General features: G+C 53.1%; 1 protein-coding gene across 3 annotated transcripts in view; it reads left to right on the top strand.

The window, feature by feature from the left end:
• Positions 1–13,710, top strand: part of csdc2a (cold shock domain containing C2, RNA binding a) — a 71,532-nt gene extending 57,822 nt beyond the window's left edge. For all 3 annotated transcript variants that reach the window (XM_038783890.1, XM_038783889.1, XM_038783888.1), the window contains exons 2-4: positions 1,549–1,718; positions 9,523–9,645; positions 12,236–13,710. In XM_038783890.1, the coding sequence (XP_038639818.1) occupies positions 1,564–1,718; positions 9,523–9,645; positions 12,236–12,398 (441 nt within the window). In that variant the 5' untranslated portion in view covers positions 1,549–1,563 and the 3' untranslated portion in view covers positions 12,399–13,710. The remainder of the gene's footprint in view (positions 1–1,548; positions 1,719–9,522; positions 9,646–12,235) is intronic.
• The last annotated feature ends 891 nt before the right edge of the window (positions 13,711–14,601 follow it).

Genomic DNA, 14,601 nt, shown 5'->3' with positions numbered 1-14,601 from the left:
TTCCACTGGCGGGTGAAAGCAGAACTAGGGGACATAGCCTCAAAATAAGGGGAAGTAGATTTAGGACTGAGTTTAGGAGGAACTTCTTCACCCAAAGGGTTGTGAATCTATGGAATTCCTTGCCCAGTGAAGCAGTTGAGGCTCCTTCATTACATGTTTTTAAGGTAAAGATAGATAGTTTTTTGAAGAATAAAGGGATTAAGGGTTATGGTGTTCGGGCCGGAGAGTGGAGCTGAGTCCACAAAAGATCAGCCATGATCTAATTGAATGGCGGAGCAGGCTCGAGGGGCCAGATGGCCTACTTCTGCTCCTAGTTCTTATGTTCTTATGTCTCAGCTGGTCGTAGGTCCTTCAGGAATGGTCGCGGGTCCTTGAACTTGGTTGTTCTGCTACAGTTGGTCGCGCACAGGCTGGTCCCAAAAGAGGCAGAAATTATGGCTAGATTGTCTTTTCACTGGCTTGAGTCTTCCCCGCCCCTTTTGTGGGCAGTTTCTGGGTCACTGTCAATCAATTCCTCAGGGCTCCACCCTCTGGTCACATCCAATCAGGGGCTGCCACATCACTTTTGGGGTGGACACTCAGTGGCCAATCCTGGGAGGGCTCCGAGCAGGAGCTCAGTGCCGTTTAGTCTGGAAGATGATGCGATGGACTTGATGGTCCCATTGTTACTTTAATCGCCTTGAATGGCCCATTTGCAGGTGTGAAATCCTGCATACTTCTGGGCTGCTCTTTGCTGCAGCTTGTCTGTGTCCCAAACCTGGCCATAATTCCCATCATTCTTTGTAGGCAGCCATTTTAGATGGCTACACTTGGAACCCATTGATCAATCACTGCTGGCATGTGAGCCTACAGTGCGTCAACGTGACTGAACTGGTTCCTGGTCCATTGCCCTGCCGTGTCTTGTCAGTGTTTTCCAGGTTAATGGCAGAGGGCACGTTATGGAGGCAGGTTGGGAGAAATGGATCTGCGCCGGGGATTTGCCAGGGGCAGTAAAGGCACAAAGATGCTGCAGCCTGGGTACCAAACTCAAAGAGCTCACGGACCTCACGGTAGCATGGTGGTTAGCATCAATGCTTCACAGCTCCAGGGTCCCAGGTTCGATTCCCGGCTGGGTCACTGTCTGTGTGGAGTCTGCACGTCCTCCCCGTGTGTGCGTGGGTTTCCTCCGGGTGCTCCGGTTTCCTCCCACAGTCCAAAGATGTGCGGGTTAGGTGGATTGGCCATGCTAAATTGCCCGTAGTGTAAGGTTAATGGGGGGATTGTTGGGTTACGGGTATACGGGTTACGTGGGTTTAAGTAGGGTGATCATTGCTCGGCACAACATCGAGGGCCGAAGGGCCTGTTCTGTGCTGTACTGTTCTATGTCTATGTTAGAACGGGACTGGAGTGGATGGACAGCTGGAAAGGGGAGCTACTCACCAGCACCTCCTAGTGGTCGATTATGGGATGGGTGACAGGGAGGGCCTGTTTCTCAATCCCAGCGTGATTGGGGGGGGGGGAAACGAGAAACCCGATTCTAACATTGGTCCCTCTTGTTCTCTCCCACAGACCGGCATCCCCATCATGTCATCGGAGCAGGGAGAGACGGCACCTCATTCGCCAGTGTCCCCACCCCTATCGTCCTTCCGCGACAGCATCAAAACGTGGGAACGGAACAACTCTCTGCTGACGGACCTGCCCAGCCCCCTGCCCACCAAACGTAATCGCACTTACTCTGCGTAAGTCACCCCGAGCTCAGCCTTACTGATGATTACCAGTCGCCATTGGCCCCCAAGCTTCTTGCACATCAAAGTCGTTGTTTATTAAATCCATGTTGGGAACGCCGTACCTTTTTTTAAAAAAATAAATTTTAATAAAAATAATTTTTCACAAATTGTCAACAATAAAAATAACACAAAGAACTAAGAATAAAAGCCCCCCCCCCCCATATACACAAAGAATAAACTAACAGAGATAAATGGGGCAGCACGGTAGCATGGTGGTTAGCATAAATGCTTCACAGCTCCAGGGTCCCAGGTTCGATTCCCGGCTGGGTCGCTGTCTGTGCGAAGTCTGCACGTCCTCCCCCTGTGTGCGTGGGTTTCCTCCGGGTGCTCCGGTTTCCTCCCACAGTCCAAAGATGTGCGGGTTAGGTGGATTGGCCAGGCTAAATTGCCCGTAGTGTCCTAAAAAGTAAGGTTAGGGGGGGGGGGGGTTGTTGGGTTACGAGTATAGGGGGGATACGTGGGTTTGAGTAGGGTGATCATGGCTCGGCACAACATTGAGGGCCGAAGGGCCTGTTCTGTGCTGTACTGTTCTATGTTCTAAATGATATAAACGCAAATACATACACCCAATCAAGAAAAACAAACAAACCCTCACGAACCCCCCCCCCCCCCCCCCCGCCCCCGGGTTGCTGCTGTTGCTGACCATCGCCTACCCTCCGCCAGAAAGTCTAGGAACGGTTGCCACCGCCTGAAGAACCCTTGTACCGATCCCCTTAAGGCAAACTTGACCCTCTCCAATTTAATAAATCCTGCCATGTCGTTAATCCAGGCCTCCACGCCTGGGGGTCTCGCATCTTTCCACTGAAGAAGAATTCTCCGCCGGGCTACCAGGGACGCAAAGGCCAGAACACCGGCCTCTTTCGCCTCCTGCACTCCCGGCTCCTCTGCCACCCCAAATATCGCGAGCCCCCAGCTCGGCTCAACCCTGGATCCAACCACCCTTGACATTGTCTCTGCTACGCCCCCCCCCCCAGAAAACCTCCAGCGCTGGGCACGCCCAGAACATGTGGGTGTGGTTTGCTGGGCTCCCTGAGCATCGAACACATCTGTCCTCTCTCCCAAAGGACCGGCTCAGCTTTGCCCCGGTCATGTGCGCCCTATGCAGCACCTTGAACTGTATTAAACTGAGCCTCGCGCAAGAGGAGGAGGAATCTACCCTCCCCGGGGCATCCGCCCACGTCCCCTCGTCGATCTCCTCTCCCAACTCCTCCTCTCACTTACCCTTCAGCTCCTCCACTGAGGCCTCCTCCTCTTCCTGCATCACCTGATACATAGCCGATATCCTCCCTTCTCCAACCCATGTCCCTGAGAGCACCCTGTCCTGGACCCTCTGTGGCGGCAACAGTGGGAACTCCGCCACCTGCTGCCTAACAAACGCCCTTACCTGTATATATCTGAAGGTGTTCCCCGGGGGGGGGGAGGCCGAACCTTCCCTCCAGCTCACCCAGACTCGCGAATTCCCCGTCCACAAACAGGTCCCCCATCCTTTTAATGCCTGCCCTGTGCCAACTCAGAAACCCTCCGTCCATTCTCCCTGGGACAAACTGGTGGTTCCCCCGTATTGGGACCACACCGAGGCCCCCACCTCCCCCCTGTGCCGTCTCCATTGCCCCCAAAGTTTGAGGGTAGCCGCCACCACCGGACTCGTGGTATACCTCGTTGGAGGAAGCGGCAGCGGCGCCGTCACCAGCGCCTCCAGACTCGTGCCCCACAGGACGCCACCTCCAATCTCTTCCATGCCGCCCCCTCCCCCTCCATTACCCACTTGCGTATCATCGCCGCGTTGGCAGCCCAATAATACCCACACAGATTAGGCAGCGCCAACCCCCCCCCTATCCCTGCTCCGCTCCAGGAACACCCTTCTCACCCTCGGAGTCTTCTGCGCCCACACAAACCCCATAACGCTCCTGTTGACCCGCCTGAAGAAGGCCTTAGGGATCAGGATGGGGAGGCACTGGAACAAGAACAAAAACCTCGGGAGCACCGTCATTTTGACTGCACCCTGCCCGCCAGGGAGCGTGGCAGCACATCCCACCTCTTAAACTCCTCCTCCATCTGCTCCACCAGCCTCGTAAAGCTAAGGCCCCCCAGCTCCTAGCTACCTGTACCCCCAGGTACCTAAAACTCCTCTCCGCCTTTTTCAACGGGAGCTCCCCAATCCCCTCTCCTGGTCCCCTGGGTGTACTACGAACAGCTCGCTCTTCCCCATATTGAGCTTGTACCCGGAGAAATCCCCAAACTCCCTAAGGATCCTCATCGCCTCCGGCATTCCCCCCACCGGGTCCGCCACATACAACAGTAGGTAATCCGCATATAGCGACACCCGGTGCTCCTCCCCACCCCGCACTATCCCCCTCCAGTTCCTCAACTCCCTCTGCGCCATAGCCAGGGGTTCAATCGCCAGCGGAAAGAGCAGGGGGGACAGGGGACACCCCTGCCTCGTCCCCCAGTGCAGCCAGAAATACTCCGACCTCCTTCTGTTCGTAGCCACACTCGCCACCAGGGCCTCATATAACAGCCTCACCCACCTGACGAACCCCTCCCCAAACCCGAACCTTTCCAGCACCTCCCACAAGTACCCCCACTCAACCCTATCGAAGGCCTTCTCCGCATCCATCACCGCCACTATCTCCGCCTCCCCTTCTACCGCCGGCATCATTATAACATTCAAGAGCCTCCGTATGTTAGTGTTCAGCTGTCTCCCTTTCACAAACCCCGTCTGATCCTCGTGTATGACCTGCGGCACACAGTCCTCTATCCTCATGGCCAAAATCTTTGCCAACAACTTTGCATCTACATTCAGGAGTGAGATCGGCCTGTATGACGCACACTGCAGGGGATCCTTGTCCCGCTTCAGGATCAAGGAGATCAGCGCCCTAGACATCGTCGGGGGCAGAGCCCCCCACTCTTCCCTTGCCTCGTTGAAGGCCCTTACCAACAGCGGGCCCAGCAGGTCCAAATACTTCTTGTAGAATTCAACCGGGAACCCATCTGGCCCCGGTGCCTTCCCCGTCTGCATGTTCCCTATCGCTTTCACCAACTCCTCCAGTCAAACCGGCGCCCCCAACCCCGCCACCTGCTCCTCCTCCACTCGGAAACCTCAGTCGGTCTAGGAAGCGACCCATCCCTCCCTCCTCCACTGGGTCTCAGACCGGTACAGTTCCTCGTAAAAGCTCCTAAAGACACCATTGATACCCACCGCACTTTGCACCGTGCTCCCTCTTCCATCCCTAACTCCCCCAATCTCCCTAGCTGCCTCCCGCGTCCGAAGCTGGTGCACCAGCATCCAGCTCGCCTTTTCTCCGCATTCATATACCGCCCCCTGCCCCCTCCTCCACTGCGCCTCCGCCTTCCTGGTGGTCAATGAGTCGAACTCGGCCTGGAGGCTACGCTGCTTCCTCAGCAATCCCTCCTCCGGGGCCTCCGCGTACCTCCTGTCCACCCTCACCATCTCCCCCACCAACCTCTCCCCCCTCTCCTTGTGTGCCCTAAGGGAGATCAGCTCCCCTCTGACCACCACTTTCAGCGCATTCCAGACCACCCCTACTTGCACCTCCCCATTATCATTAGTCTCCAGGTACCTCTCTATACACCTCTGGACCCGCCCGCTCATCTCCTCGTCCGCTAACAACCCCACCTCTAAACGCCACAGCGGACGTTTGCCTCTCTCCTCCCCCAACTCGCGGTCCACCCACCGTGATCAGAAATGGCTATCGCCGAATATTCCGTGTCCTCCACCCTCGGAATCAGTGCCCTGACATGACAATCCGGGAGTAGGCTTTGTGGACATGGGAGAAGAATGAAAATTCCCTGGCCCCCGGCCTCGTAAATCTCCATGGGTCCACCCCTCCCATCTGGCCCTCAACACCTTGGCCGCCGCCAGCCTCCTGCCCGTCCTGGACCTGGAGCGATCAAGTGCCGTATCCAGCACCGTGTTGAAATCCCCCCCCATTATTAGTCCTCGGGAATTCCGTACCTGTACGCTGAGCAGGTCCTACACACCAGGGATTCAAACCTGTTACAATTCTTTATCTCAAGCTTTTACAAATCCTCATTGCGATATTTCTCACACTGACTACATTACAATTCACAGTTTTGGCATTCCGTTATTACACAAAACATTAAATTACATTTCCACTCAAGTTTTTTTTTTAAGAGTATCCAATTCTTTTTTTTCCAATTAAGGGGCAATTTAGCGTGGCCAATCCACCTACCCTGCACAGCTTTGGGTTGTGGGGGTGAGACCCACGCAGACACGGGGAGAATGTGCAAACTCCACACGGACAGTAACCCAGAGGTGGGACGAATCTGGGCCCTCGGCGCCCTGAGGCAGCAGTGCTAACCCACTGAGCCACTGTGTCGCCCTCGAGGAGAATCTACTTGACCTTGTCCCTTATCGCTAACTTTAATTTCACAAGGGCAGGTCAGACACTAGCACTTGCCTCCTGACTCTCCAAAATCTGTCCACCACCTTACAAAGCACAAGTCAGGAGTGTGATGGAATACTCTCCACTTGCCTGGATGAGTGCAGCTCCAACAACACTCCAGAAGCTCAGCACCATCCAGGACAAAGCAGCCCCGGTAGATTGCCATCCTGTACTCTTTCACAGGGTCGGTACAGACTCAATGAGCCTCGTGGCCTCCTTCAGCACTCGAGGGATTCTATGGAAATCCTCTCTGCACCCAGCGAAGGACCCTCGCATCATAGAAATTCATAGAATTTACAGTGCAGAAGGAGGCCATTCGGCCCATCGAGTCTGCACCGGCTCTTGGAAAGAGCACCCTACCCAAGGTCAACACCTCCACCCTATCCCCATAACCCAGTAACCCCACCCAACACGAAGGGCAATTTTGGACACTAAGGGCAATTTAGCGCGGCCAATCCACCTAACCCGCACATCTTTGGACTGTGGGAGGAAACCGGAGCACCCGGAGGAAACCCACGCACACACGGGGAGAACGTGCAGACTCCGCACCCAAGCCGGCAATCGAACCTGGGACCCTGGAGCTGTGAAGCAATTGTGCTAACCACTGTGCTGCCTCAGTGTGGTGACCAGTAAGAAATGGAATCATACTTCTCTGTAATAGTTACGGCTAACGTTACAGAGAAAGATCACCAGCAGACTTCCGGCATCGCGTAACCCCTGCAAGACAGGAGATCGAGTCTCATTTAACGTTGCTGCTCTCTGGTTGTGTAAATCAGCAGCCCTGACGGCGTGTTGTGGTGATGGACCTGTTGTGTTTCTTGCTGCGCACGTCTCCTCTCTCACCCCCATTCCCCAGACGGTGCTGAGAAATCCCATCGGGTCTCCCCCAGCACCTCAACAAAAATATTTATTCCTTTGGAGTAAGCCTGAGCTTGACTCAGGATGCAGGAATCTAGGCCGAGGCCTGGGGCCTGAGGCAGGCCTGTAATTGGGTCTCCAGCCTTGGTAAGTAACGTGGGCACAAAGAGATAGATTTTTATAAAAATGTGCTTATTATGTGGGGGGCCATTTCCATAGCAACAAAAGCCCGTGAGCAGGAGTGGTGATGCTCGATGCAGCCCAGTTTCTAGGCTGAAGCCAGGTAGTAGGCCCCCTCGGTACCATAGGCAAGAGGCCTATTAGGTGCCGGCCAAAATGCCCTATAATCGGATGCGGCCAGAATGTCGCCCTGGCATCTGAGGATAACAGTCCTGCGGAATTGCCCATATTGCTGCTGGTTGACCATTTTTTACCCCCTTTTCCCAATGCCTACACGATGAATGATGGGTTCAAGCCACTTGGTGGTGACCCTGCCCTGACCTCACACCTAGACTCTCACCAACCCCCTCCAGGGCAACGGGATTGTGACAACGGGAAGTTTGGCTGATCCTCGACTCTCCGATCCACCCCCTCCTCCCGCCCCACTGAACCCAGGCACCAACGGCGATATGTTTGCCGATGACTCCACAATGTTCAGCATAATTCGCGATATTCAGATACTGAAGCAGTCCGTGTCCAAATGCAGCAAGACCTGGACAATATCCAGGCTTGGAGCTGACAAGCGGCAAGTTACATTCGTGCACACAAGTGCCAGGCAATGACCATCTCCTACAAGACAGGTTCTAACTACCGCCCCTTGACAATCAATGGCATTACCATCGCTGAATCCCCCACTATCAACATCCTGGGACAGTAAGAAGTCCTACAACTGTGCCCACCCCAGTCCAACACCGGCATCTCCACATCATAACATCCTGGGGGTTACCATTAATCAGAAACTGAACTGCACTAGCCACATTAATACTGTGGCTACCAGGGCAGGTCAAAGGCCAGGAATCCTTCGGCGAGTAACTCACCTCCTGACCCCCCAAAGCCTGTCCACCATCTACAAGGCACAAGTCAGGAGTGTGATGGAATACTCTCCACTTGCCTGGATGAGTGCAGCTCCAACAACACTCGAGAAGCTCAACACCATCCAGGACAAAGCAGCCCCGCTTGATTGCTCCCCCTTCCACAAACATTCAAACCCCCCCCCCCCCCCCCCCCCCACTGACGCACAGTAGCAGCCGTGTGTACCATCTACAAGATGCACGGCTGGAACTCACCAAGGCTCCTTAGGCAGCACCTTCCAAACCCATGACCACTACCATCTAGAAGGACAAGGGCAGCAGATACCTGGGAACCCCACCGCCTGGAGGTTCCCCTCCAAGTCACTCACCATCCCGACTTGGAAATATATCGGCCGTTCCTTCACTCTCACTGGGTCCAAATCCTGGAACTCCCTCCCTAACAGCACTGTGGGTGTACCTACACCCACATGGAGTGCAGCGGTTTCGAGAAGGCAGCTCGCTGCCACCTTCTCAAGGGGCAATTAGGGATGGGCAACAAATACTGGGCCCAGCCAGCAAAGCCTACATCCCGCAAGAATTATTTTAAAGATATTTTATTCATTAACGCGGCCTGGGCGCTAGTCCTTGCGGGGCCCTGAGCAGAGGATAGGTTCAGCCCTGCCTCCCTCCGCAGGCCAAAAACATGAGCACACTTTGCCATGAAGGGTTGGGATTTGGAATTTTGTCGGTCCTGAATACAGATCCAACAGTAACTTTCAAACGAGATAGATACTTGGATCGGGTTTGTCATAGAATTTACAGTGCAGAAGGAGGCCATTCGGCCCATCGGGTCTACACCGGCCCCTGGAAAGAGCACCCTACCCAAGGTCAACACGTCCACCCTATCCCCATAACCCAGTAACCCCACCCAACACTAAGGGCAATTTTGGACACTAAGGGCAATTTATCATGGCCAATCCACCTAACCTGCACATCTTTGGAATGTGGGAGGAAACCGGAGCACCCGGAGGAAACCCACGCAGACACGGGGAGAACGTGTAAACTCCACACAGTGACCCAAGCCGGATTCGAACCTGGGACCCTGGAGCTGTGAAGCGATTGTGCTATCCACAATGCTACCGTGCTGCCCCCTAATTGTGGGGAATAAGCAGGCCGAGTGGGACTAACTGGATTTCCCCGCAGTGCCAATGGCTCCTTCCAATGCATCGCCCTGTGTTTGAGGCTTAATCCCAGGAACTGCCGTCTTGGCCATGCTAAATTGTCCCTTAGTGTCCAGAGATGTGTACGTTAGGTGGGTTTATGGTGATAGCAGTATGGGCCTAGGTAGACTGCTCTTTTGGAGGGTCGGTGCAGACTCGATGGGCCAAATGGCCTCCCTCTGCTCTGTCGGGATCCTATTGGTTCTATTTGCGATGTTTACTCTTGCCTTTCCTGTTGCAGCTCAGCCCGGGCCACACTTGGACCGTTATCCAAGGGAAAATGCAAGTGTTTCTCCAGGTCTCAGGGCCACGGGTTCATCACGCCCATGGATGGGAAAGAGGACATCTTTGTACACATCTCCGAGTGAGTTAACGCAGCGTCAGCCTTTCACAAGGCCGTAAGAAATAGCGGCAGGCCCCTCGACCACGCTCCGCCATTCAATAGGATCATGGCTGATCCGACAACATTCCTCGCGTCCACGTTCCTGCTCTTTTCCCGTAACCCTGCATTTATTAACAACTTTGGGACAGGATGTACTGGGGGGGGGGACGACACTAGATGCTCCATCAGCCCTGATGTAGACGTTGCGAACAATTCACTTAGTGAGAGGGTATTTATAGTCAGTTGTGGGAGCGATGCCATCAACGTGACTGAGTCTGCCAGGAGGAGGCAGTCTCGAGCGACATGTTTGCTTCAGGCCCACTCCCCACCCGCCAGCCTCGTTGCCACAGTTTAAATAAGTCCCGCACTCAACGTGAAGCAAAAAGGCCGTCACGTATAGGGCCCCGCCTCCACTGGTTGAGTAATCCGGAGGCCCCGGGTAATCGGCTGGGGACCCGGGTTCGAATCCCACCACAGCAGATGGTGAGAGTTGAATTCGATAAGAATTAATGAAATGAAAATCGCTTTATTGTCGCAAGTAGGCTTCAAATGCAGTTACTGTGAAAAGCCCCTAGTCGCCACATTCCGGCGCCTGTTCTGGGAGGCCGGTACGGGAATTAGGGGCAGCACGGTAGCATGGTGGTTAGCATAAATGCTTCACAGCTCCAGGGTCCCAGGTTCGATTCCCGGCTGGGTCACTGTCTGTGTGGAGTCTGCACGTCCTCCCCGTGTGTGCGTGGGTTTCCTCCGGGTGCTCCGGTTTCCTCCCACAGTCCAAAGATGTGCGGGTTAGGTGGATTGGCCAGGCTAAATTGCCCTTAGTGTCCTAAAAAATAAGGTTAATGGGGGTTGTTGGGTTACTGGTATAGGGTGGATATGTGGGCTTGAGTAGGGTGATCATTGCTCGGCACAACATCGAGGGCTGAAGGGCCTGTTCTGTGCTGTACTGTTCTATGTTTCTATGATTGTCCGTTGCGAGTCCGCCCCGCTACCTCTGCTGGCGAGGACGCGGAATTTGGCGCCCGAGGAAACCAGAGTTACCGTGAAGGCATTGAGAAATCCCAGCAAATGAATTTTAAAAGAATAACGATGAGCAACAGCATTGAACTAGAAGACTTGCTTTAATACGACGTCTCTAAGCGCTGTGCTGTACATCCAGTTAAGCACTTTCCAAAGGGTAGTGACAGTTGCAATGCAGGAAGCACGCCAGCTTGTTTGTGCACAGCAAGATCCCACAAACAGCACTGCGATGTGAGCAGTTCGTTCACCTGTTGTTTTGCGATAGGCGTTCGAGGACTAAACGTTGTCCACGACACCTGGGGAGAACTCCCCTGCTCCTCTTCGTAATGCTGCCATCCACGCGAGTGGACAGACGGAGCCTCGGCTTAATGTCCCTCCCCCTCCCCCCCCCGCCCCTTCTCACCACAGAGCAGAAGGCTCAACCTTGACCTCTGTTTACGTTAACAGAAGAAGTTTTTTTAATATGTTAAAGGCAAGGGAGTGGTGAAGAGGAGTGTGAGTGGACAATAGGTTTGTTAAATGAGTACGTTGGATCTTGACCATTCCTGAAAAGGGAGACATGTCGTCAAAGCTTTCCATCGTGCACGCATCAGGACAAACACAAGAATGCCAAATTTCAAACAATCGCGACCCGTGCGATGTCCGGCCGCATGCGCTCAAGGATCTGCGGGCCGAGAAGCGGACTGCTCAGTCACAGGACGTCCCCCACGGCACAGAGTCGCGACCCTAGGGGGGGGACATCCAATGACAATGGTCTCAGTCAACGCGTGTCCCTGACCCCAACCCAAGAAACAAGAATGTCCGCTCGTGACCACGTGACTCTTTCTGGGATCTTGCTGTGCATAAAACCGGCGGTTGCGTTTCCTACATTACACCAGCGACTACACCTCAGACTTACTTCGCCTACTGTAAAGCACTTTGGGACATCCGGCTGAATTGAAAGGCCAGTCCGACCCTGAGAGATCAGTAAATTCCCCAGAACGTCTCGTGGAGAGCTGGTCCGTGTATTTGGGAACCATACCAAACCCAACCATTCCCTCTCGAGCTGCCTCAGTGCGATGTGTGGGAATGCCGTCGACAGCTCGGAGCCCAAAATCATTACTGTTGTGCAATGCTGGTTTAGCTCACTGGGCTAAATCGCTGGCTTTGAAAGCAGACCAAGCAGGCCAGCAGCACGGTACAATTCCCGTACCAGCCTCCCCGGACAGGCGCCGGAATGTGGCGACTAGGGGCTTTTCACAGTAACTTCACTGAAGCCTACTCGTGACAATAAGCGATTTTCATTTCATTTCATTTTTCAAAAGCCAAATACTGTGGAGTCTGGAAATCTGAAATAAATACAGAAAATGCCGAAAAAGCTCAGCAGGTCTGGCGGCGTCTGTGGAGAGAGAAACAGAGTTAACGTTTCGAGTCCGATATGTCCGGTCCCTGGGGGGGGGGGGGGGGGGGGGGGGGAGAGGCTCTGCTTGAACGCGACTCTTGTCTTGTTAACCAATGTCAATCGGAGCCAAACCCTTTCGACTAAATGTTTCCAATTTTCTTTTTTCTCCAGCATTGAGGGGGAGTATGTGCCGGTGGAAGGCGATGAAGTCACATACAAGGTCTGTGCCGTGCCGCCTAAGAATCTGAAGTACCAGGCGGTCGAGGTGGTCATCACCCACCTGGCCCCAGGCACCAAACACGAGACCTGGTCTGGCCAGGTTATCAACTCGTGAAAGGAGGAGGCCGGGCCTGAGGGGTCGGGCCTAGTGCCCGACATGTGGGACAGGGCCCCATAAAGGCAGCAGAAGAATAATTGTGAGGAAGAATATGTGATTTGTGAGCTGTGTATTGTTATAGACTTTTAAGGTTATGGATTTGAAAAAGAATTATACACAATACAAAATGGAGTTCCTGTGGGGTGGGGAATGGGGAACGATTGTCGCTGCCATTTTAGTTATTTTCACCACAGTTTGGTTGTCGGCCGTCTATGAAACATTCTTGCTTAATTTAAGCTTTTGGGGCCTTTTCATTCAGTTGAATTCATTCGAAGGTAAATTGGGTGGAGTCCATTTCTTTTACTTCCTTAATGACAGAGAGGGCTCAACGTAAATTTAAGATGAATTTGTCACAGTCCCTGTGACACATAGGACAGGAGGAGACCATTCAGCCCCTAGAGACTGTTCCGCTCCATTCACTAGGATCATCTGTATCTTGACTCCATCATACCCGTCTTGGTTCCTTAATACACTTGCCTGACAAAAATCTATCAATCCCAGTTATGACGTTTTCAATTGGCCCTCAGTTTCGACAGCTTTCTGGGAGAGAGTTTAAGGTTTCCACTTTGTACACATAAACATACAAATTCAGAGCATGAGTCAGTCTTTTGGGCCTTCCAAGACCACCCCTCTATTTGATAAGATCGGCGCTGATTTGATTCTGGTTCACTTTCCTGTCTACCCCCCCCGAGACCTCTTGCCTGACAAGAATCAATCTACTCCTGCCTGAAAAATATTCAATTGACCTTCCTCCAGCGCTGTTTGGGGAAGAGAATCCCGTCTCGCTCTTTAATTGGAGACATTATTCCTAAACTATTCCCCTAGTCCCAGTCTCACGCCCACCTCTTAACATCCACACTGTCAAATCCCCTCAGACCCTGATATGTTTTGAGCATCACGGTGGAGCAGTGGTTAGCACTGCTGCCTCACGGAGCCGAGGTCCCAGTTTCGATCCCGGCTCTGGGTCACTGTCCGTGTGGAGTTTGCACATTCTCCCCGTGTTTGCGTGGGTCTCACCCCCACAACCCAAAAGCTGTGCAGGGCAGGTGGATTGGCCTCGATAAATTGCCCCTGAATTGGAAAAAATGAATTGGGTACTCTAAATTTAAAAAAAAGAATCTGATATGTTTCAATACGGTCGCCTTCAATAATATTTGTGCGCCGGGGACCCGGGTTCGATTCCGCCCTCGGGACACTGTCTGTGCGGAGTTTGCACGTTCTCCCCGTGTCTGTGTAGGTTTCCTCCGGGTGCTCTGGTTTCCTCCCACAGTCCAAAGATTTGCAGATTAGGTGGATTGGCCATGATAAATTGCCCCTTAGTGTCCAGGGATATAGAACATAGAACCGTACAGTACAGGCCCTTCGGCCCACGATGTTGTGCCGAACTAGTCTGAAACTAAGATCAAATCAACCTACTCCCAATCATTCTAGTGCACTCCATTGTGCCTGTCCAATAACTGCTTGAAAGTTCCTAACGTGTCCGACTCCACTACCATAGCTGGGAGTACGTTCCAGGCCCCAACCACTCTCCGAGTAAAGAACCTACCTCTGACATCCCTCCTATATCTCCCACCATGAACCTTATAGTTATGCCCCCTTGTAACAGCTACATCCACCTGAGGAAAAAGTCGCTGAACGTCCCCTCTATCCATCCCTCTCATCATCTTATACACCTCAATTACCTCTCATCCTCCTTCGCTCCAATGAGAAAAGCTCTAGCTCCCTCAACCTTTCCTCATAAGACCTACCCTCCAATCCAGGCAGCATCCTGGTAAATCTCCTTTGCACCCTTTCCAATGCTTCCACATCCTTCCTATAATGAGGTGACCAGAACTGCACACAATACTCCAAATGTGGTCAAACCAAGGTCTTATACAGTTGCAGCATAACCTCACAGCTCTAAACTCAATCCCCCCGTTAATAAAGGCTAACACACGGCTTTCTTCACGGCTCTATCCACTTGCGTGGCAACTTTCAGAGATCTATGGGCATGAACCCCAAGATCTCTGTTCCTCCACATTCTTCAGAACCCTGCCGTTAACCCTGTAATCCGCATTCAAATTTTTCCTACCAAAATGAATCACCTCGCACTTATCAAGGTTAAACTCCATCTGCCATTATTTGGCCCAGCTCTGCATCCTATCAATGTCTCTTTGCAGCC

Source organism: Scyliorhinus canicula, chromosome 23 (genome assembly GCF_902713615.1).
Source record: "Scyliorhinus canicula chromosome 23, sScyCan1.1, whole genome shotgun sequence".
NCBI classification, from domain to species: Eukaryota; Metazoa; Chordata; class Chondrichthyes; order Carcharhiniformes; family Scyliorhinidae; genus Scyliorhinus; species Scyliorhinus canicula.
This window is presented reverse-complemented; position numbering and strand designations above follow the sequence as displayed.